Source organism: Calidris pugnax, unplaced genomic scaffold, assembly GCF_001431845.1.
Source record: "Calidris pugnax isolate Ruff unplaced genomic scaffold, ASM143184v1 scaffold54, whole genome shotgun sequence".
NCBI lineage: Eukaryota > Metazoa > Chordata > Aves > Charadriiformes > Scolopacidae > Calidris > Calidris pugnax.
The window spans coordinates 9,599,907-9,622,331 of NW_015090864.1; the positions used below are offsets into that span (position 1 = coordinate 9,599,907).

The following is a 22,425-nucleotide window of genomic DNA, read 5'->3' on the forward strand; positions in this document are numbered from 1 at the left end:
AGTAGTTTATAGTTCAAGCTTGAAATAAAATTTATCTACCAGCAATGCTCACACTTCTAATGCATTAAACTCTAGACTATGAAAAATTTTATATATATAGCTTTACATGTCATGCAAACCACAAAAAAAATTAACACAGACACTAAATAGTTTGGCTTCCAAATTCATTACATTCATCTACGTGATGCTGTGTCATGTTAGTGGTAATTTTGCTAAAAATCTGAAGTAGTTTATTTATATAGCTCAGTGTAAACAAATGTTGCACAATCCAATCCAATGGCATCTGCAGACACTAGACCAAAAGAAGGTAAATGCTTATAGGCATGTCAAGACACATGCACACAAAAAAGCATATTTTTCTTCATTAGAGAGAGAGATCTGTCATCAGAAAGTTAAGGAAACAGTATCAGAAGGCAAGGCTACTAATAATAATTGCGTCTAACACTGAAATATTAAACAAAACAAAATTTTAAGCTCCACATTCCCTTTACAAACCTACACATCACATGAACATTGGCTTGATGTGAAATTATCTCCATCTTTTCCAGAGAGAAAATAGCAAGCAACAAAACTGCACAATAACTTTTTCTAAGTTTTTCTGATGAAATAAACTATTTCATCAATAATAAAGATTCAGTGATGACTCAACATCAATAGCAAAGAAAAAAAATTAATCTCACCTGTATACTTTTCACACCAGCTCTGCAGAAATATCGCTTGATCTCCAAATCAATCGTAGATACTAGACCAAAAGTAGGTAAATGCTTATAGGCATGTCAAGACACATGCACACAAAAAAGCATATTATTTTTCTTCATTAGAGAGAGAGATCGATCATCAGAAAGTTAAGGAAACAGTATCAGAAGGCAAGGCTACTACTAATAATTGCGTCTAACACTGAAATATTAAACAAAACAAAATTTTAAGCTCCACATTCCCTTTACAAACCTACACATCACATGAACGTTGGCTTGATGTGAAATTATCTCCATCTTTTCCAGAGAGAAAATAGCAAGCAACAAAACTGCACAATAACTTTTTCTAAGTTTTTCTGATGAAATAAACTATTTCATCAATAATAAAGATTCAGTGATGACTCGACATCAAAAGCAAAGAAAAAAATTAATCTCACCTGTATACTTTTCACACCAGCTCTGCAGAAATATCGCTTGATCTCCAAATCAATTTCACAGTTTCCAACAAAACTAAAACAAAAAGGAAAGTATACATTTCATTTTTAAGGACTAAATTGCAATACACCATTAGTTCCATATTGCACTGTCATGAAAATGTATTTTCTCAGTCTATACATAAAAAATGCATGTTAAAACATTACAACATATAATAAAGTCAAGATTGTGAAAAAAATGACATCCCCTTCAAAGCATCACTACTGTCATCAAAATCACTCAAACTAATACAGAGGTACGTTTTCCTCTCCAGAAGCACACATAAGAGAAAATACACAAACAGCTTTACTTTTGGGAAATAACAGACACAGATTTCATACTCCATGCCAGGAAAGCTCCACATAGGTCTCACTGATGTACCCAAATCCACTCTCATCTAATACAATCATGAGAAGCACTAAATGTAGATTGTTATTTTGCTAAAAATCAAGACTGTCTGAAATATCAAGAGACTTGCAAAACCAGTCATATTTAGAAATTCAATAAGCTGGGCATTCTGAGCTGGATGATCCACTAAGCAAAATTTAATCCAAAAACAGTTGAGCCTTTTCTGAAGGGAGAAGAGAGACAGGAAGCAAATTAGAAAGTAATATATTAAAAACAATGCAAGTTCTTCCCTGAGCCATTTTTGGTTCCCATTTTTGACGATGCAAGGTCAAGACCTTAAAATTCTGTAGATGTTGCCCTATATCTCACAGATAGATTTGTGGAAGATGGTAAAAGAAAGACCTATCTATTTTGCCCATGCTATAAGACTAAACAATTATTTGCACACAACTCAGACTCAGATTTTAGCAGCTGCTTTTCCTGCAGTGCCCTATATCTCACAGATAGATTTGTGGAAGATGGTAAAAGAAAGACCTATCTATTTTGCCCATGCTATAAGACTAAACAATTATTTGCACACAACTCAGACTCAGATTTTAGCAGCTGCTTTTCCTGCAGCTCCATGTAGGTCAACGCATGGACCAGCAGAGTTGAGCAGATCTTTTTCAAAAACTGATTGCTGCTGTGAGCCACACTGGGTCTGAAAACAAACTAATTCTGAGACTCAATAAAGAACCTAGGAAGAAAGCCTGAGACTCTGATTTCTCAAGGGAATTGGTCAATGATTCTACAGAATCAGAGCTAAAACCATACCAAATAGATTTAATACCAAGCTACAACTCAGGAGAGACTGGCCAGACAAGGAGCCTTGCTAAGAAGATATGAGTTATAACAAAAGAACAAATTAAACTGGAAGCACTTTTTCAACACACTGCCCAGTTAAAGAAAATGGAAGCAGGAACTAGGTGAGGAAGGGATAAGACTGCTTAAAGCCAGACACTGCTGGGAGGGGGGGCACGATTTCTGGAACAGGGCATCCTGTTCCAGATTCTGCAGTAAAGCCCAGGCTTCCTCACATGAGGATCCTCAGATCTAGCCTGTATAGTGGAAAACTGTTCACCCATGTTTAGGAGTCTGATAGAATCTTATTGCAGAAATGATGAAGAAAATGGAGTTGTACTTCTCATGGGGCCATTTTAGGATAAAGTTCAGCTAAAATAACAGAGCAGTAGGATTCCTGCACACTCCCCCCTGAAAACTGATGGCCCCAAGGTACGATCAAAAGGAAGGTGAGAGTTGCTGCATTCAGGACATCCATTATTCAAATCATCTGTAGCCTCCTGTACCCTGTGTGTGCGGGTGTTGTCTACAGGATTTCAAGAAAATGCAAATCTTATCAATCCTTAAACAGAAATAAACAATAGTACCAAGACATTCTTATAAACATCCAACACTAGAATTTATTTTGGACTATTCAAAAGATGACACTGTGCAGAATCATTTTGGTACATTTGGGGAGCTGAAAGACAACAACATGACAGGGGTCTATGTGAAAGGAAGGTGACCATTGCTTTCCCTGGAAAGAATGCAATGTGACTGTATAGTTTAAAAATAGGTATATATATTTTTAATAGACAATTTAAAAGGATGTAATTTCTATTTTTACCTCCCTAACTCTATATAGAGATAGTAGAGATATATATAAATACACACACACATATATAATTGCATAACAACATGACACAGAGAACCAAGGTCAATTAAAACCTGCAACTGAAGCCTCAATCTTGGCACTTTGTAGCATGAGAACTATTTGTGTTATGAAGACAGGGAAGCAATATGCTCGTTTGAAAATCCATAATAACATGATGACAAATTGAAGTAAAAATAGTAACAAACTGCATTGGAGGTTAACATGTCAACAACTTTTAATGTTATAATAAAGCTGAACATGGTTCCATCCCCTGTGGCTGGGTCCGTTAACAGACAATGCTGTACAGAATTTCACTGGAATTTAACATAAAACTTAAAGGCTCATTTAGTAAGCAAATTCTATACATTCAGATCATAATATCCCAGAAGTATTTCTGACCCCTGCTACATACAGATCACTGAGATAGATTACAGTTTAATGAGGACAGTCTTGTAAGAATATAACAGCAGCTGCACTAAATCAGATGAGAAGCAAAATGTACTCGATGTGGCCATTGTAGCCAGTTTATGACACCCAGAAAAAAAATAAACAAACAAAAACATGAATAGGAAAATATATTTCCCAGATTACAGTGATCTGTGATTCTGCATTTTGGACTATCTACATTATTTTTTAGGTCTCTACAAGGTCTTTTGACCCCATTTTTACACCTGTCTTCTGCCAGTACAAGTATGCAGGTGTGAAAAAAAACTCAGCTGCGTGCTCTTAACAAGTATTTCCTCAATCTTTTTTTTGCTTTTAACTACCATTCACATTTACAACTCAGCTGCATGCTCTTAACAAGTATTTCCTCAATGTCTCAATCTTTTTTTGCTTTTAACTACCATTCACATTTAATTTGATGGTTTATCTTGTTTTCTATTAATCCATAACCTTTAATTTTCCCCGAAGTGTTTACTATATTCATGCACTTGAGCAAATGTAAGATTTCTATTTATTACCAATTTATTTAGACTTTATCTTCATTTGATCAAGTAGTTGAAGTTTTTCCCTCGCACATCTTTATCACCAGAAACTAGACTTTCACATTGTAACATGAATTTTGACAATTTTTAAAAATATAGACCAGAGTAAGTAAGAAAAAGGTAAAGTGTTCCCTTTCCAAACATGGCCCTGAAATTGAATCTTTAAATACATTTTCCCATGACTGCTTGGTGGATTAGCTAGTCAAGCTGCTTACAAGAGTAAAGTTCTTAATTGGATCCTGAGCGATGCATAGGACCTGTTTCAAAAGGTTCTGAAAAAACACTCTGAGGCAATGATCACAATGCACTTGACATCCTTGCAGAAACAATAAAAACTAAACCAAAATACACTCCTAGTGCAATTAAACTTAAAAGCAAAAAAAAAAAAACACACACTCCTATTGCAATTAAACTTAAAAGCAAAAACTAAACAACAAAAAAAAAACAAACCAAAAACTCATGGAAGCTAAAACTAAAGAAGTGTTGTGGAGACTGTATGGAAGTTCCTACCCCATCACAAACAACTGACAATAGTAAGGGCTATAGGAAGCCATGATGGTGAAACGGCAGGATAAAAGATTATTAAAATAATTAATGTACCTAAAAAAAAAAGAAAATCTTTCCTTCCCTCCCCCCGCCATACCCCTCCACAGGGCTTGGATTCATACAGCTATTCTTACCAATGCTTAGAAAGATTGTTTTCCTTCTCAACTGTATTTACGGAATGAAGGGTTTATAGAAAGCTCCCAACTTTAAACTTAAACATAAATTAAAATTAGAACAAACTAATTTAACTGGTGATTAAAATCTACAGGGATAAATACTCTGAAGGACAGATTTTTCTCCAGCAGTAAGACTGTTCTGTACAATCTTGCAGAACTGAAGTTGATTTCCTAAGAAATAGTTTAGGGTTGGTATCTGTTACTACTGAAACTATCCCAGCAATGGACACTCAGAGAACATACCAAATAAAAATCAAACAACAACAACTGATACTGGGGTGCCATCTGCCTTAAACTTGCATAAGGCTTTGAAAAAGAGCCCTTTCCCAATTAGAAGGTGTCAAGGACAAGTCTTAAATATGGAACAGGCTTCCTTTAGTCTAAACCTGAATTGCCAGAAGCCATGATAGCCACCCCATAGCTCTCCTGTTTTCATTTTCTTCCTGGAAGCCTATGCCACTGGCAGCTAGGGGTACATGTGCACCTGGCTAACTCAGCGCTACTATTGTTATTTAAATGATTTGAAGGAATTTATTTTAGCCTTTTAGACTGGATTCCAGTCCAGCTGTTACCACTTCTCTACGTAGGTTGCAATGTAGTGCAATGAGACATATGGGTAAAGATTTCCTTGAGGTCTAGGTAATAGGACATTATTCCTGATTATTTTGTACAAACCTATTGTCCTTTTTACCTTTATTTGTCCCAACCTACTTCATGAAGATGAGCAGGAGAAAAAAAAATAGCAAAAAAGAAACACTCGATTTACCCTTTCCTCCTGTGGGAATAATTCTGCTTTAGAGGGAAGAAGTGATCTTGGGAGACTTGACCCCTCAAATGTCTCAAAAACAGCTTCTCAAAAATAATTTCTTTGCACTGTGTCCACAGTGGTCAGACAAGTTTGTTTTCCTGAGGGCTTAAGTCTGAAGAGGTGAGGCTGTTCTCACAGCTGCTATGAAAAGTGGCAACAAAGAAAAAACTAAAAGAATATTTTCCATTAGGCCTAACAGCATCCATCCAGTGAAACAAGCTCTCAAGAGACAAGCCTGCTGTATTTTGTCCAGCAACACCAACCCCTGCTTTGGATAGCTGTCTTATTCCTACAGAAATAAAGTGATGCAATTCAAGAGAGTGGGCCCTGATCACAGATGCAGCCCCAAACCCCTTCTGAAACCCAGGAAAGAATGCAGCAACATCTTCTCTTACCACTCTGGTGCCCAGCTTTGACAAAGCAGCAGAGCATTCAACATAGCTGAGATTTAGATAAATAACTCAAAATTAAGAATAACCAAGTTCAAATTTCGGAAGCAACTCTGGAAAAGAAAAGCTGAGAGGCCCAGTTACCCTTCTGGTTAATGCCAGGGAAGCAGCAAGAAACCCAGAAGGCTGCTTTTTACTGGATTGTCAGTGACTGACAAATCTGGCCTTTCCACAAGCTACAAACAAGCAAAAGTAGTCCCTGTAACATATATCTCTGATGGTCAAATGTAAGAACATTGCTGGGTTCACTGACTGAACTTTCAAAAAACTCTGTAACTGCAGATTGTGTTGAGAAAGATCTAGGCAACGTTTGCCAAAGTCTATTTATAAACCTATATAAAAGGGTCATGATGAAAGGGCAAAGAAACCTGAAGCAGCAGAGCACAGTCGCTCTGGCATTATATAATACATAGATTTACTTTGGTTCATGGTATCAACACAAGTACTTCAGTACCTATCATTCTCAGCTATCATTCTCTTTTTCTAATACTGTGTTTAAAAAAAAAAGTAACTGAGAAAACCTACAAAGAATCCAAATATATATTCAATTTCAGACTAGACTAAACTTCATGGCAAAGTTTTAAATGTTAGAAAAAAAGTATCAAAGATATTGCTTTAGCTCTGGAAAGTATTTTTTTATTTACTAACATTACGTTAATGATGCAGTCAGACTGAGTTGATATACTATTTCCCCTCAGATAAATGCTATTTACAGCACGCAGTTCCTTCCTCCATTTATACACAATTAGAACTAATTACATTTGCGTAATGAAGCAATTCTTCTCCTTTTAGGCCAACATAACTGCAAAATCAAAGCAAGTACATATAATAAAGTATGGGCATCATTGTAATACAATAATAAAGCTTACCTGATTTGAAGATCCAAAATGATCTGCCTTTTGTCCACATTTTCGGTGTACACTTTTACACCATTTATCCGTAGAGGCTGAAACAATGAAGTGAAAGTTGGATTCTTCTACTAAACTATATTATATTGAACTCTTAACTTTGAAATAAAGGTGAATATGCCTGAAGGTAAGAATTTACTATAAACATTATTAAAAGGTGTGAAGCAAAGCTACACATTTAGCTCAAAGTGTTATTTCAAGGGTAAAAATTACCTTGCTAAGAACCACCCAACCACAACTCTTCTGGCAATTACCCTTGGTTTAAACCACTAGATTTCAAGATTTACCAAAGATTTAATATCAAGCTTTCCCTGTCCATCCCCAACACCTCATTTCTCTGTACTAGTCCACGTCTAACATTCCCGTACAAAGCATTCTTTTCTGTGCAGCTAAAACAACATGCTAAATTTAATTCACAAAAATGTAGTTGCTGTAAATGGAATTTAGTTGGAATGGATGGAAAGATAATCCATAATCCCTACAAAAAGTTGTGTCAACAACTGTGTTCTCTCTCTAAACCGCTGTTCTCGTGCTCCCCCCTGCCCCCATATAGAAAAAAACACGTATCAGTCAAACATTCTCAAGACTCAAATGTTCATCAAATACTAGGTGGGAAAGGATAACCAATGACCTTAGTCAGCACCACCTCCTGTCCCATTTTGAGTTTTTGCCTTCTGGAAAAATTGCCATATTTCTGTTTACACCTTTTTAATAATTTAAGTAAAAGGGCAATTTTGCTGCTGTCAGATCCCCACTGTCTTTGGGGCTGTGCAGCTCCCAGGATTCAACTCAATCAAGGCTGCAATGCTAAGTAAGAACAGCTGCTTCTCATGTTTGAGGTAACTCAGTCCAGCTGCAGAAGCATACAGAGGTGTGGAAACTAATTTAAACCCTACTCAAAATGAGTATTACTTAAAAGGAATGCTATTCTATAGTCTGTAATACAGGTGCACCCAGGGCAGAACACAGCCCTCTGTAAAAGGATTTACAACTTAAAACAAACAAACAAACAAAAAGACACACAGAAGGCACAGTAAAGTATAAAGAACTGTGACAAGCAAGAGGAACACAAAAGACAGCTTCAGGAAAAAGCTGTTAAACTACATGTTAAGAGATGTAAAGCTCACACTGATGCAGGTTAGAGTAACTAGTGCTGAACTTATTGCAAGCAGAGGTGACTTATTCTTAGCTTGGACTGGTTAAACAGGCTCTTCTGCAGGCATCTAAGAGCTATATATTATGACCCCTTCTTTCATGAGACCGAACAGAAGGTAAACACCTCCCTGCTCCTTGATACTGTGGTATGTGCAGTTCTTTGCAAAGCTGAGCCAGCAGCCTTGTCACTGGACTAGGTATATAACATCATTAAAAGTTCATCTGTTACAAGAAAGGTAATTACACCTAGGTCATCTGACAAGAAAAGGATAATGCCTTCTGCTCACTTAATGTAAAGCATTACATAAATAGTATTAAAACTGTGTTGCTATAAGCTCTTCACATGACTAGACGTTACAATACTTTGAGTCTCCTCCTCAGGCAAATTTCTGAAGCAGAGACCCCAGGAAAAAAATAAAAATGAAGCCTCTATAAAACAGCCACACACTTTTTTATTTTAATGTTACAGGAGAAATCAGAATCAGGCTCACCACCAAGTGTCACCAAGAAACATTTTTGTGCATATTTAAATGGGTTACATGAAAACTAGTCAGCACCACCTCCTGTCCCATTTTGAGTTTTTGCCTTCTGGAAAAATTGCCATATTTCTGTTTACACCTTTTTAATAATTTAAGTAAAAGGGCAATTTTGCTGCTGTCAGATCCCCACTGTCTTTGGGGCTGTGCAGCTCCCAGGATTCAACTCAATCAAGGCTGCAATGCTAAGTAAGAACAGCTGCTTCTCATGTTTGAGATAACTCAGTCCAGCTGCAGAAGCATACAGAGGTGTGGAAACTAATTTAAACCCTACTCAAAATGAGTATTACTTAAAAGGAATGCTATTCTATAGTCTGTAATACAGGTGCACCCAGGGCAGAACACAGCCCTCTGTAAAAGGATTTACAACTTAAAACAAACAAACAAACAAAAAAGACACACAGAAGGCACAGTAAAGTATAAAGAACTGTGACAAGCAAGAGGAACACAAAAGACAGCTTCAGGAAAAAGCTGTTAAACTACATGTTAAGAGATGTAAAGCTCACACTGATGCAGGTTAGAGTAACTAGTGCTGAACTTATTGCAAGCAGAGGTGACTTATTCTTAGCTTGGACTGGTTAAACAGGCTCTTCTGCAGGCATCTAAGAGCTATATATTATGACCCCTTCTTTCATGAGACCGAACAGAAGGTAAACACCTCCCTGCTCCTTGATACTGTGGTATGTGCAGTTCTTTGCAAAGCTGAGCCAGCAGCCTTGTCACTGGACTAGGTATATAACATCATTAAAAGTTCATCTGTTACAAGAAAGGTAATTACACCTAGGTCATCTGACAAGAAAAGGATAATGCCTTCTGCTCACTTAATGTAAAGCATTACATAAATAGTATTAAAACTGTGTTGCTATAAGCTCTTCACATGACTAGGTGTTACAATACTTTGAGTCTCCTCCTCAGGCAAATTTCTGAAGCAGAGACCCCAGGAAAAAAATAAAAATGAAGCCTCTATAAAACAGCCACACACTTTTTTATTTTAATGTTACAGGAGAAATCAGAATCAGGCTCACCACCAAGTGTCACCAAGAAACATTTTTGTGCATATTTAAATGGGTTACATGAAAACAGTATGTGAGACAGAACCTCTTAGAAAAACGTCACCAGACACTGACCTGATTACCAATATCAATCTTTGTAAAACTGAAGGTACTGAGGTGGTTGTTCGCTCCTCTTACTGCTGGTTCTATGGTCTCCCGGAAGAGTTTCTCAATAAATTGGCAAATAAAAGGCCACATCTGTTTTACAGTCTAAGGAAAAAAAGAAATATACATGGAACACAACTTCACACACAACTAAAAATATTCTTTAAGGCATATATAAGAAACTTTGTACAAAGTTTTAAACACCCAAGTTTTCTAAGCAGTTCATTACAGACATAAGAACTTTTTCCTTTTTACATACAGGAAAGCTTCCTGGAATTCTCAATTTGCATGTTTTATACATTTGCACAAATCTGAAACACTAGAGGAAGAGAAAAATGATATTAAGCATTTTATTCTTTTATCCCACAAATATATGTATACGCAGTCAGCACTGATGCTGAATGTTGGAGAGAAGGGTGAAGAGGTTTATGCTTATTTGCATGTAAAGAGAGGAATAAGAAAAAATAGGTCAAGTGTATTTCTTAAATAGATACATAATGTTTATAGATGTAAAATTACAGTATTTTACTGTCATATCTGAAAATTCTTTATTGTTTATTTTTTCTCACTATTTCCTAATTAACTCATGCTCTTCTATGCTCTTTGAATGAAAGATATTTTTAGAAAACTCAAAATACATAGATCTATATCTTAGATTATCACACTTATAAATCAAAACTGCAAAATTGATTTATTTTTAGATTGTAGGTCAGGAACCTACAGTAACTGGAAAGAATCCCAGACAAGTAGAACATGAAAGTCTGTGTTTACAGCTGCTATGACTTCCACACAATTATAGTTGTCATTATTTTAATGCCACCTAAAGTCATTCTCCAAAACTCACAATTTCAAGATCACGAAAATAGATTTCATCTTTCTTATGACTAACTGGATCGACAACCAGAAGCTTCAAGTGTAAAAAGAGCGCAGAAAGTTAAAATTACTCTGTTCTCAGATTCTTGCCTCGTTGTTTTTTTAAAATCTCAGATTTCTCTCCTCCTCCTTCCCATTGGGAAGAGATGCTAATGACTATAGCCTTACCTTGTTGAGCCATTCTGCCCTCTCTGTGTCTGGAAAATGGACCTAAAAAAAGCCAAACAAAAAAATTGAGCAAATACAAAACACTTCTTAAGTAATCATGTCCAGTCATTTATAACACAGTAAAGCTTAGGGACCTCCCTATGAGCAATGTATACAGTGAACAACATTAAGCAGTTGACGTGCTTGACAAGAACATTAGAATTCAATCAGATAAAATATGAACTCATTTCTGAATTACATAGATACAAGTCCAAGCATATATTTAATAGTAGAATCTGGAATAAAGTATTGCTTTAACATCATAAAAAAGCTAAAAAAAATATAAAATAAAATAGGCATAGCTGACACAGGCTGTGTCAACCAAATCTACCTCTTGTGTTTCAGGGGGTTTGACACATGACTGCCAGAGTCCTGACTGCACTTCTACTTCTTTTCAGTCCTGCCAGATCTTTTGCAGTATCAATAAATCATGGCTAGAAGTATTTAAACAGTGAAGCTGAAGCTCGGGGATACGGATTTAAGCTCCGCCAAAAGCCCTTCAACAGACATTTTTAGTGACTTCTTTTCTTAAACAACTGCAGAAATCAGTAAGCGACAGAAGTATGACGGTATATACACCAGATGGAAAGTACCCATCACAACAGGAAAACACCAATTAAACTCTGGAAGAACCGAGGCAGTTTTCCAGACACAGAAGGAGAGCACAGTTAGTAGCTTTACGTCTTACACACACACACACACAGATGAAAACCTGACGCATTTCAGTAGAAGCAGAGTTAACAGCCATTTCTTTAGAAACGAACAGCTTCTACAATGAGATGCAGCTCACACTTCTGAAACACAAAGAGCCTTTGAACACACTAAAAAACTGTGACCTACATATACTGACTTTCGTGAAGCAATGTAGCAATGTGTCTACTTAACTGAATTGCGAAGTCTTAATCTCTTCATAGCATAACAGATTGTACCAGTGGTTTTAACAGCAGTGCCTCCTGGTTATTTTTATTATGTGTATATCCCCAAACTGAACAGGCAGTTAAACACGTACTTTTAAAACTGTATCTTCAATAAGCTGGCTTTAAAGGCAAGCCCTGTTAATAATTTCTTTCTTTTTTATTAAATTCTAGCATTAACAATCAGCACTATCACATTCTTGAATACACTCAAGTTATCTTCAGAGAAGTCCTTCATTTCATCTAAGCATCCAAGTTGTAGCTTTGCTGGAGGATTGGCCCCTAAAGCATAATGAATATTGTCAGTTATTTCTCCAGCCTGTGTCTCTCTCAATATTTTCAGGTCCATAACTAAGGTGAGCCATACTTTTTTTACAGATTCTTAGAGAATTTCAGATGCTGCTTCCTCCACTGTCAAAAGAGAGGCTCTTGCATCTCTTTCAAATGACTTTTTTCAAGTCTATCTCATATCTATCAAAACCATTACAAGCAGCACAAGAACGACCAATGCTTGACTGTAACAAAAACATTCAATAGCATTTATTTTACTGAGGGAGTTCAAAGAATTGAATTATTAATAACGGATGGAGTAGTTTGGGAGCCACATTATTATGTTTTGTTTATTTAGAATTAATTTCCTAGAAAACTATGGTGAGTAGATTGTCAGAAGTCAGTATTTAGAGGGTTGGGCAGGGTTTTGTTTGTTTTCTTAAAAGCAAAAAATGCTTGACATTTTTGCATTTTCAACAAGAGAAGCAGTTTTTGTATGTACATGAATTTATAGCTGAACAGAGTCCACACTCATTTTGTGTCTTGCAGGGTTCTCTAGTTGTTTCCAGTGATCAAATTTTAAAGGAACAAAAAGAACAATCACTATGTTAACCCTAATGCTAATAAGTCCCATTTTCACCTTTCTCCTAAAATATTTGCCTTCTGAATCTGCAGATGGAAAACAGCTGATTCTCAATAATTACTTAGCTCTTAAGCATGATGTAGGATCATTCCTTCTGATCCATTCAATTCAGTGTTGGATCATTCATTCGATATGTCATTCTGATTTGCTTAGGAAAGCGATCAGTGATGTTCAAAGGGTGGGAACTCGAGCTGTCCCATACAGGGGAGAACATGAACAGCAGCAAAATAAATTAAAAAGAAACAACAAATTAAACACACAGATTTTTTTTTTGAACTTTATCTACTGTACAGTCTTTATTAAGACCTTGCCTAACAAGACATGGTGCTGAATTTTTCCACAGATTTAATAATTACTTGTCCTTTAGTATGCCACACCTATCACACTTCTACCATTATTTTAAGTAGTAGGTCAATGCCTTCATTATATAAGCCTAGTTTACTTCTACAGTTGCACGTGTTAATAGGCAACAAATAATACAATGAATTACATCTTCCCTTCCTGGTTCTCATCCCTTCTCCATCCTTGCTTTTCTACTTACTCCATTTTTAACATAATTCAGTTGTATTCAGTGTCTTTTCTGACATTAAAACCAGAGAGAACACAATCTTCCATCATCAAGACTCTGAAATTTTTATTCCAGCACACCTTGAATCAAAACTTAAGCATTATTTAATCTCTAGATGCTCCACAACCAGTAAGGCTGAAAACAAGGCATAAACATTTACCAATCTACTAATCCCATACAGTTTTAGCCTGCTACATGAGACTGCAATATGAATGGCAACATTATATTTTACCTAAAGAGGTTTTGATATGAAACACAATCTTACACAAAGACAATTGGGGAAAGCCTGACAGCTGGAAGTTGGTACTCCCCATCCGTCAGGATTGACATAAGAGCATCAAGGCAACTGCACAAACACTTTATGGCCAGAAACAGCAGCAGGAATCAGACTAACTGATGTGCAAAATCTGTTAACTCCTGTACAAAATCTACTAGACAAGCATGATGGAAGGAGAGAGAAGTTGAGATTTCAGCAGACAGTCAATGACTAAAAGCATTTTCCGCTTGGTTTCTGTTATTAAATTGCTCATGCAGGTTTGGTAAGTACTGCCTCATTTCAACCAGTTGGCACAGTTATTTATTATTCAAAGGAAAGTATAACTAGAGACAACTGTTCCAAGAAATACCCTAACGACCACGTTCAACACCAAAACCATAATATTACATGTTCCCTGAATGTTCTAATATTAAAGTTATATTGCAATATACTTGGAAGTGCTCAAAAGATGCATTTCTATGCATTAAAAATACATGATTCGGGGTTCTCACATAACTGCTTGTGCTCAGTTCTAAGCAACTCTCTTATTTACTTTCTATTTCTGGCGTGCTCATATCCTGCAAAAACTCAACCCAGAACATTTTTATTTTTTTTAATGATCAATAAAATACCAGAAAGAGCCCAAGGAATGCAGTTCCTTGTTCTGTCCTGGAAGCTAATAAAACAACAGAAAAGAAAAAAAAAAAAAAGAAAAAACCACCCAACAAAACGAAAAGAAAACCACTAACAAGCTCCTATTTCCGTAGTAACAGCAGAACCATTTCTTACCCACAATTATTTTATTATTCAAATTGTATATACACTCTTCATATTGGCTAAATTAACTCCGTTTTCTGCCTAGATGATCATCTGCATCTTTCTAAGGAAACTAGGCTAGACAAAGAACAATAACCATTAAACTCAAAACTCATGAACTAAGGACTGGTAAGAAATTTTGGGAAGTCAAACAATCAGCAAATGGTATCAAATGAGTTTCAAGGTGCAAATAACAATAATATTGCTGTCTTAAATATCGTTCTTATAGGGGGAAACATAGGGGAGGTTTCACACATCTACATAAATGTCACTAAAAGCATGGCAAGAAAATCAGAAAGAAGTTACAACACCCTCATGGAAATAATGGTGAATTGATCTCAGCACAAGTTACAGATATTAATAATCTACTTTAAAACATAAATTGCACAGTAGTTGTTATTATTCACTGATTCTCTCACTCTAAAACACTTTTCCTTTTAAAATTATCTTCATAGCCTTCTTCATCCTTAAATTTACCAGCCAACCCTTGTTATATTTAACTTCTATTTAATGATTATGGTTAATACAGTACATAAATCCTAAGGATTAATTACATGAACTGAAACAACAAAAATGGCACCTGCATTGAAAGTACAAAATTGCTGCTATTGACCAGAGTATTCCATAAAGTGAAAACTTTTTTTGCTACAAACCAATCACTTTCTCATAAATGGTTAATTGCAGCAAAGCAAGCAATAAAAGCAGCTTAGATTTAAAAACCAAAACAACAACCCAACCAAACCAACAACAAAAAAACCTAAATAAAGCCCCTATATCACTGTATATTGGCTTCCCTTCCCCCCAGATTTAAAGTAGAAATTGAATTTTATACTACATTAAAAATGTGTTATAATAGCTATGTTTAATTTGAGTCAGCATTATTTAGTTTATGTCCAGTTCCTTCTATTCGTACTGTTTAATTACTTGTTGCTCCAGATTAAAATCTTAAAGACACTGTAACAGCAACTTTTTGAGTAAATATAAGGTCACACAGCACAGCCAAGTTTCTTGATGTAGTTACAATGTAACTAAGTAGTCTTGAGTAGTTTTCCAGTTATTTCACAAATATATTAGATAACAATCCCTTCTACTTACTTTGGAAAGCTAAAATTACATGCAAAAATCCTTCTCTATCAAAAGCACGTTTGTCTGGCTTAAATGTAAAAATATAAAAGGGCATCACAATTAGTTTTCACAGTCTCTTCATGCATCATCAGTGGAGGGAACGCATCCCCAAAGGGAAATTCAGAACAGAAGCCCAACTTGGGTGCTCTAAATCACCTTCTGAACACACAGCATAAGCAGTTATTTAACTACTAAGTCTAAAATTAGCTGGTGTGGCAAAAAAGAAACACACTAAAATTAAATTGTCCTTCAAATTATAACTGCCAGATTAATTTGTCCAAATTTACTGCCCTTTTAACTCAGAAAGGCTAGAGAAATTTAAGAAAAGAATTAAGAAGAATCCCAGCACGAACAGAGTAGAGTGTCATACAGTGATATTCAAGCTCAATTTAACAGCTATTTGCTCCAGTGTTTTCCAGTGGGTAAAGCAGGCTGGCCAAAGGACATTTTAGGTAAAAAAAGAGCTGAGCAGGGCTAAAGGCTTAATCCCATGTATTCCAGCCAGAATCCCTTCTCTCTCTGGAAAAACGAAGAGCAGCAGTAGGTCAAGTATTTGTTCTTTTCCAAAAGGAATGGATGCAGAGTCTTCCGCTACTCAACACAACCTGAGGAGGTTTACCCTCAGTCACAGATGGGGCAGCAGCCGCTCCTTCCTAAAGGGAGGTAAAGAAGGGGGGCTGGAAGGGAAAGCAGGGACCCCAGGCTGTCTCCTGTTACTCCAATAATCCACCTCCAGGGTTATCCTACCGATTTTCCTAACTTCTTCAACCCCAGAAATACTGTAGCTCCCATATCTTCTGAACTACAAGGAAAAACACACCAAATATTTACTGTCGCAGAACTGCAGGATTCCTGAAAGAGAAGGTTAGATGTTAATAAACAGTGGTCCTCAAAAATGCTGCAGTTAACCACAGGCATTTGCTACTAAATTAACAAACAACTGCTATTTCCAATGTATTTGGTAAGCTGATTCTCTTTAGCATGCTTTGGCATGGATTTTGGGTTTGCAGTCTTAAATATATTAAAATGACTAGCCTTTGCACATCAAAATTCATATTCAGTATTACAAATGTTGTATGTTTTCAGTATGGGGATTAAGTGAAACAGTTTCACTGAGAACATCTGGGATGTGTTGCATAGGAAGTGTCTTTCAACCAAAACATCTGGAAGATCCAGAAGTAGGCTGAACATAGAAAATCAGTTTTGTCAAATATGCTATCAAAGCCCAAAGGGTATTTGATATAAACAGTATTTAGAAGGGCCTGTGTAAATCAGTGTGACTAACCTAAAATTAAACCTCTACAGAATAAGCAGTACAGGTTTTGATAGTAATTTGATAGGAAAAAAAAAAAAGAAAAATTAAGAGGAGGGAAACAAAACAAATCCCCGCACACAGAGTCAGTAAGACAGAGATAGAGGAGGTGGGGAAGGGCCCTAGAGTTGTTGCCATGGCTCTCTGATCACTACAAAACCTGAAAGTAAAAAGGAAACGTAGGAAGAAGTGGAAACATATCTCTGTGGAAGAAACAGTCGTAATGCCAAGCAAGGTATTTATTTATAAACTGGAACGTAAGCCATTGAAGCGCTTGGACAACACATCGGAAAAGAAAATAAACCTTTTAAAAAAAATAAAAAAGGAATTACATGCCCTTTGAGTCAGATTTGCACCTATGAGACAAGAGTGGCATTAGAAACACATACTTGGTGTCCCACCAAATGTTCCTAAAACATTCTACCAGCACAAACACTGTCATCCCACGTGAACTGCCACTATCAATTCAGCAAGTCCTAAGAACTGCCACGGCAAATTATAGACAGCTATTCAGCACAGCTTTTCCAGGGTGATCTCTACCATATTCTCCCCTGCCTCACAAGCCACTGGCTTCAGAGTTAGCATGAGCATCAAGGTGAAAAATAATTCTTTCAACAACACTGCAATTAAACACAAAACAAGTTGGAGCCTGTAGAAAGTCAAACAAACGGCTTTTCAACACCTCCGGGTTTCAATACTAACACAGCTACTATAATAAAATTAACATACCTCAAGTAATAAAAATGAGATTCTTTATATGGTATAGAAAGTTTTGTTTCATTGCAGCCTTCTGTTACTTCTGTTCCTCTCCCCTTCTTAAGAAAGGCCTAATTTACTGACCAGTTCAAACTAAATAATAAACTGCAGCTCACAGACACAGGATCCTGCTATGCCCTAAAGGACATATTTCCTAACATGCATTTGTAGCTATTGTATCTGGGAGACAAGGAAAATGACTAGCAGCACACAAGCTGTCTTTTGTAAAGTCAGGCTAAAGGAGCATAAAGCAGGTCTTCATTAAATGCTGTAAATGGCAGCAGCACTGTAGGAAGAGTGGCGGCTGCCCGTACACACACTGCTGAACTTAACTGAAGCCCAAACTACACAGAGGGATCTCACATCCAACCTTTCTGCTGTGCTAGAATTAAAACATAAAATTAAATTCAAAATATTTAATGCTTGTTTAAATTTTACCAATGACCAGAAATGTACCAGTGTTTCTCATTTAAATAATATGAAGGTGCTACTTTGCTTAGATTTTTTAAGAAGTGTGTATATATATATATAAAATACACATATAAGACTGTAATTGAGAAAGTTGTTCCTCTATTTTCCTTCTCATTGCATAATTCACTGGAACAGCATTTAGAAAATTAACAATCCTCCAACTTTTGCTAGCTGTCTACAAAAATCTGACCAGCTTAAAGTTGTGGAAGCTGTGGATTCAGAATCCATCCCTCTGCAGCCCTGCCATCAGCATATTCTCACCTGGACATTGCCCTGAACTTCTACAGTAAACAATGTCTTTAGCAATGCTGTATTTGCAAAAGAAAAGTCCTGCCTAAAAGAGGTTCCAGAGCTCAGACAAACTGACCCAGCAGCCCAGAAGCCAGTCATGCAATTCAGAACTAAAGGATGCTGAGACATTACAAAGCACAACACTTTCATCTTCTCCACGCGTATCTTTCACTTCAACTTCTATTAAATATGCTTCACTCATACTAGCAGAGAGGCTTGTCAAGAACTGCATTGCTGTTCAGCAATTTGACTCACCAGTACAAAAACTAGATAAAATTTGCTTAAGTGCTGCTATTTTTGCAGAGATGGAGCAAGCACACTGCAATATAAAATTACCCAGAAACCTCCTACGTAGCAGCAACTTGCCATAACAAAATCCTCCGGAATAGGCATTACAAGTAGCTGCTTTGGAAGAATGACAGAAGAGTAGTCTGCTAGCAAATAAAGGACCTGGGAAATCCTGCTTCTAGCCTGATGCTCAGCTTTTGCAACCCCAACTCAAGGAAAATTGTTCAGCCTAGAAATTAAAAACTGAGCACCATTTAACTTCCAGAAGCATCGTGGCTTAATCACCTGAAGAGCAACACACACAACAAAAATCCCTTGCTTTACCATTAATGATTACACAATTTCCTTCCAAACATCTGGAAATACATTGGCATGGGCTTCTGTCGTATCTGGATGCAGAATCTACTCTAAACACAGCACACCAGGTCTGCTAGAGTGAATCATGCAGCTTTCCTTTCCTCGTCTGTTACCTCTCTCCTAATAGAAACCTTTAAGCCTTCAGTCTCTACCACAGACTCATCTTCAGTGCAGCCCGACTTCAGAAGTACCTTCAAGCACTAACATACCAGCAGTATGTATCACAGCTCAGGCTTCGATAGAGAGATTAAGTCAATGCTGTAACCAAACTGCTTTATTCTCAATGCAGTTCAAGATGATCTTGTCATTTTTCCTGAATTGTTGTGTTCACACTTCTTTTCTACCTCCCAGCTGGAAAAGGATTGTAAGTTTTCAGTGATCAATTATTGGTTTGAACTGGGACAAGACAGTAAAAAGAAATTTAAAGAAAAGTAGAAGTTGCAGGAACCTTAATGGTTTTCTGTTTCTGAAGGATCCACATGCCAAACCTCTGACATAAGATTGATATCCTGACACAGAAAGAAACATATTGTTCATACCTACTTAGTATTTTTCTCTCTTTTCTGGACCAAGTCTAAAACAAGATCTCTGCTTCCCAGGGTGGGAGACTTCCAACAAGTAGCTTCAGCAACGTGTCACAATATGTCAAATTTGACAGGAAGTGTTCCTAAGACTCAAAACAAGTTATTGCAAACAAGAAATAGAGCCTGTAGAACTTAATTTTGCTAAATAGAAGGATTAGTCTTCCCTTAATCTTTCTCTACAAGAAAAAAAATTCATCATGATAAATACACAGACTGAGGAAATGAGGTTATGCTTCTCACAATTTGATAGCTAGGCTTTTTATTTTAATTTTAAAATTCTCTTTAATATAATAATAAAAAATCCCTTATATTTCATATCAGGGGATTTATATTTAAAAGCACTCATTAAATCACTGGATATACTAGCAATGCAAGGACTAAAACCATCATCATGTTCAGCATGCGGGTCCACCGAGACCTAACAAGTCATCTGTATATACATTTTCCTGACACCTGACTGGCGCCTGCTGCCTGGCAGACCCACAGAAAGCCTGCACTTCAATTCCACCCTTGAAGTTCATAGCCAGCATTCAGAACCCATCAAGAATTAAGACCCACTGAAAGATAACAATCTTCAAGGTTACAGGGAGTGGAGGACTCCTAACAAAACTACTTCAAGGCATTCTTCATCTAACCATTTACCAGTCTTCTAAATTGTCAGCAGGAACAGAAGTGATGTTCAGCACCTCTTTAAGTGAGGCAACGGAAGAATTTAGGTTTAACATTTTGCTCGCTTACTACCCACATTTCCAATAGTGCAGTTATCTACACTACTTCTTTATTCAGAAGATCAGAACTCTTTATCAACTGTTATGACAGCAGGATGCCCTTTTCACAGAATCACAGAATTGTAGGGGTTGGAAGGGACTGTCAGAGATCACCTAGTCCAATCCCCCTGCCAGAGCAGGTTCACCTAGAGCAGGTTGGACAGGAATGCTCCCAGGTGGGTTTCAAATATCTCCAGAGAAGGATTTTCCAATCTCACCCTCAGTGGGCATTCACAGCAATAACAATTATATTTTAAATGCTGATGTCCAATGAAAGGCCAGGACGAGTTAAAAAAAATAATCAAAAACTAAATAGCATAACACTACACAAGCAATATATCAAGAACTGGATTTATACCAATTAAAGTTTCACTGTCGCACCAAGTTATAAACACCTAGTGTTTATAACAACCAGTGTTTACAAAATAACATTTTTTGATAGCCCAATGTTAGTACATCTCCAGATTCCCACAAGCATTGCAATCGTTACTGGAAACGGGGACACAGATTTTAAATGTTTCAACTGCTGAAAGGCATGGTGTGAACCATAGCCTAAGGATGCACTGAATTCTACCACTTGAAAAATCTTGCACAGTACGACTTTTTGACATGTTATCAACTTTACCCTTTTATTCTCAAAAGTAATTTCATTCGTTCTCTTCCTTTCTCACATAAAGTCTTAATACCTTGAAAGTCAAGCTTTCAGGTTTTAAAAATTTTATAAAGGCATTAGCACCTTATATCCAATTTGTCACATTTCAAAACATGACATCCTTCGTGTTTTTAAGCCTCTATAACAAATTCTTTTTCAGTTCCCTCGAGAACCCAGGCATGTTCCCACTCTACTGCATACCAGAGTGCCTAGCTCTCTTGACGGTTAAAAGAAGAAAAGTTTTCCTGTCTTTATTGCTAAAGATTAGCTTTCAAAATAGCTTATACAACTGGTGTCACAGCACAACTTACTGTCCTTTGAATTGTCTATGGCTATGAAAAGAAGTGCTGGGCTCTGCACCAAACTGTCGCCACCCTTGTTGCTGCTGTCTAGACTAAAACATGGAAGTTTTCTTCTCCTTTCACTCCACTGACACACACCACCCGCTTCACTAACCCCTGCAGTCAGGAGCTCTGATTCACTAAGACTACGGTCCCTGCACCAGGGAGATCTTATTCCTGTTAACACTTGCAAGATTACATAGCCAGTCTCTCTCAGGGAACCATGCAGGTGTTCTGCACAGACTAAAACCCACATAAATTTTCAAGAAAGGTAAGTGTTCAGGCAGCACTGACCGATCTCTGCAGGACTGCCCGTCCTCTGCTCAGGCAGATTAACTGTCCTTTCCTGTCTTTAACTGGCTTTCCAGCAGCTAATTACTGAAGAGTAAAATGATCTCCTGTGAGTCAATGTGCACATTTTCTCCATCTACCAAACTCCAAATTTCATAGATTAACATTTTTTTTCCTTTTTTTTTTCTTTTTAGATGTAACCTATAACTCACAATACTTTTGAAACAAATCTATGAACTCCAAGAAGACAAGTATCATTCATTTTTTTATGGTTTGGGGGGGCAGCAAGCTGCAAATTTGTGTTTGAAAATACAAAAGAGTAAAAGGGAGAACTTCAATTTTTCTTGTGGTACTCAAGCTGAAATACAGTACGAGAGCATGCATATTCAAGCTGGGTTAATCTGCATCCTAAGAAGTCAAACAAGTCTGTAGAATATACTAATTACACAGCTCTTATGTGCTTGTTTTTTACTTCTTACACTAAAAGAAAATATAAGCACACTCCTGTTTTGACTGAATCTGACTCCTAACACCAGCAAGGGCATGTAACTTCTACATACTGCACCTCATCCAGTACTATCCAGCCAGAGTTTATTCTTACTATTATAATATTTTTTAAACATAATCAGAAATCATTCAAGGTATAACAGGCTTTTTTAAATCATCCTGTATCATTTCTAGCTGAAACACTAGAAACTTACTACACAAAATC

General features: G+C 36.8%; 1 protein-coding gene across 4 annotated transcripts in view; it reads right to left on the reverse strand.

Annotated features, from left to right (window-relative positions):
* ESYT2 (extended synaptotagmin-like protein 2) overlaps positions 1–22,425 on the reverse strand; it is an 84,928-nt gene that overhangs the window by 43,965 nt on the left and 18,538 nt on the right. For all 4 annotated transcript variants that reach the window (XM_014945022.1, XM_014945021.1, XM_014945023.1 and 1 more), the window contains exons 2-5: positions 10,973–11,014; positions 9,902–10,036; positions 7,045–7,121; positions 1,133–1,205 (exon numbers count right to left, since the gene is read on the reverse strand). In XM_014945022.1, coding sequence (XP_014800508.1) covers positions 1,133–1,205; positions 7,045–7,121; positions 9,902–10,036; positions 10,973–11,014 — 327 coding nt within the window. The remainder of the gene's footprint in view (positions 1–1,132; positions 1,206–7,044; positions 7,122–9,901; positions 10,037–10,972; positions 11,015–22,425) is intronic.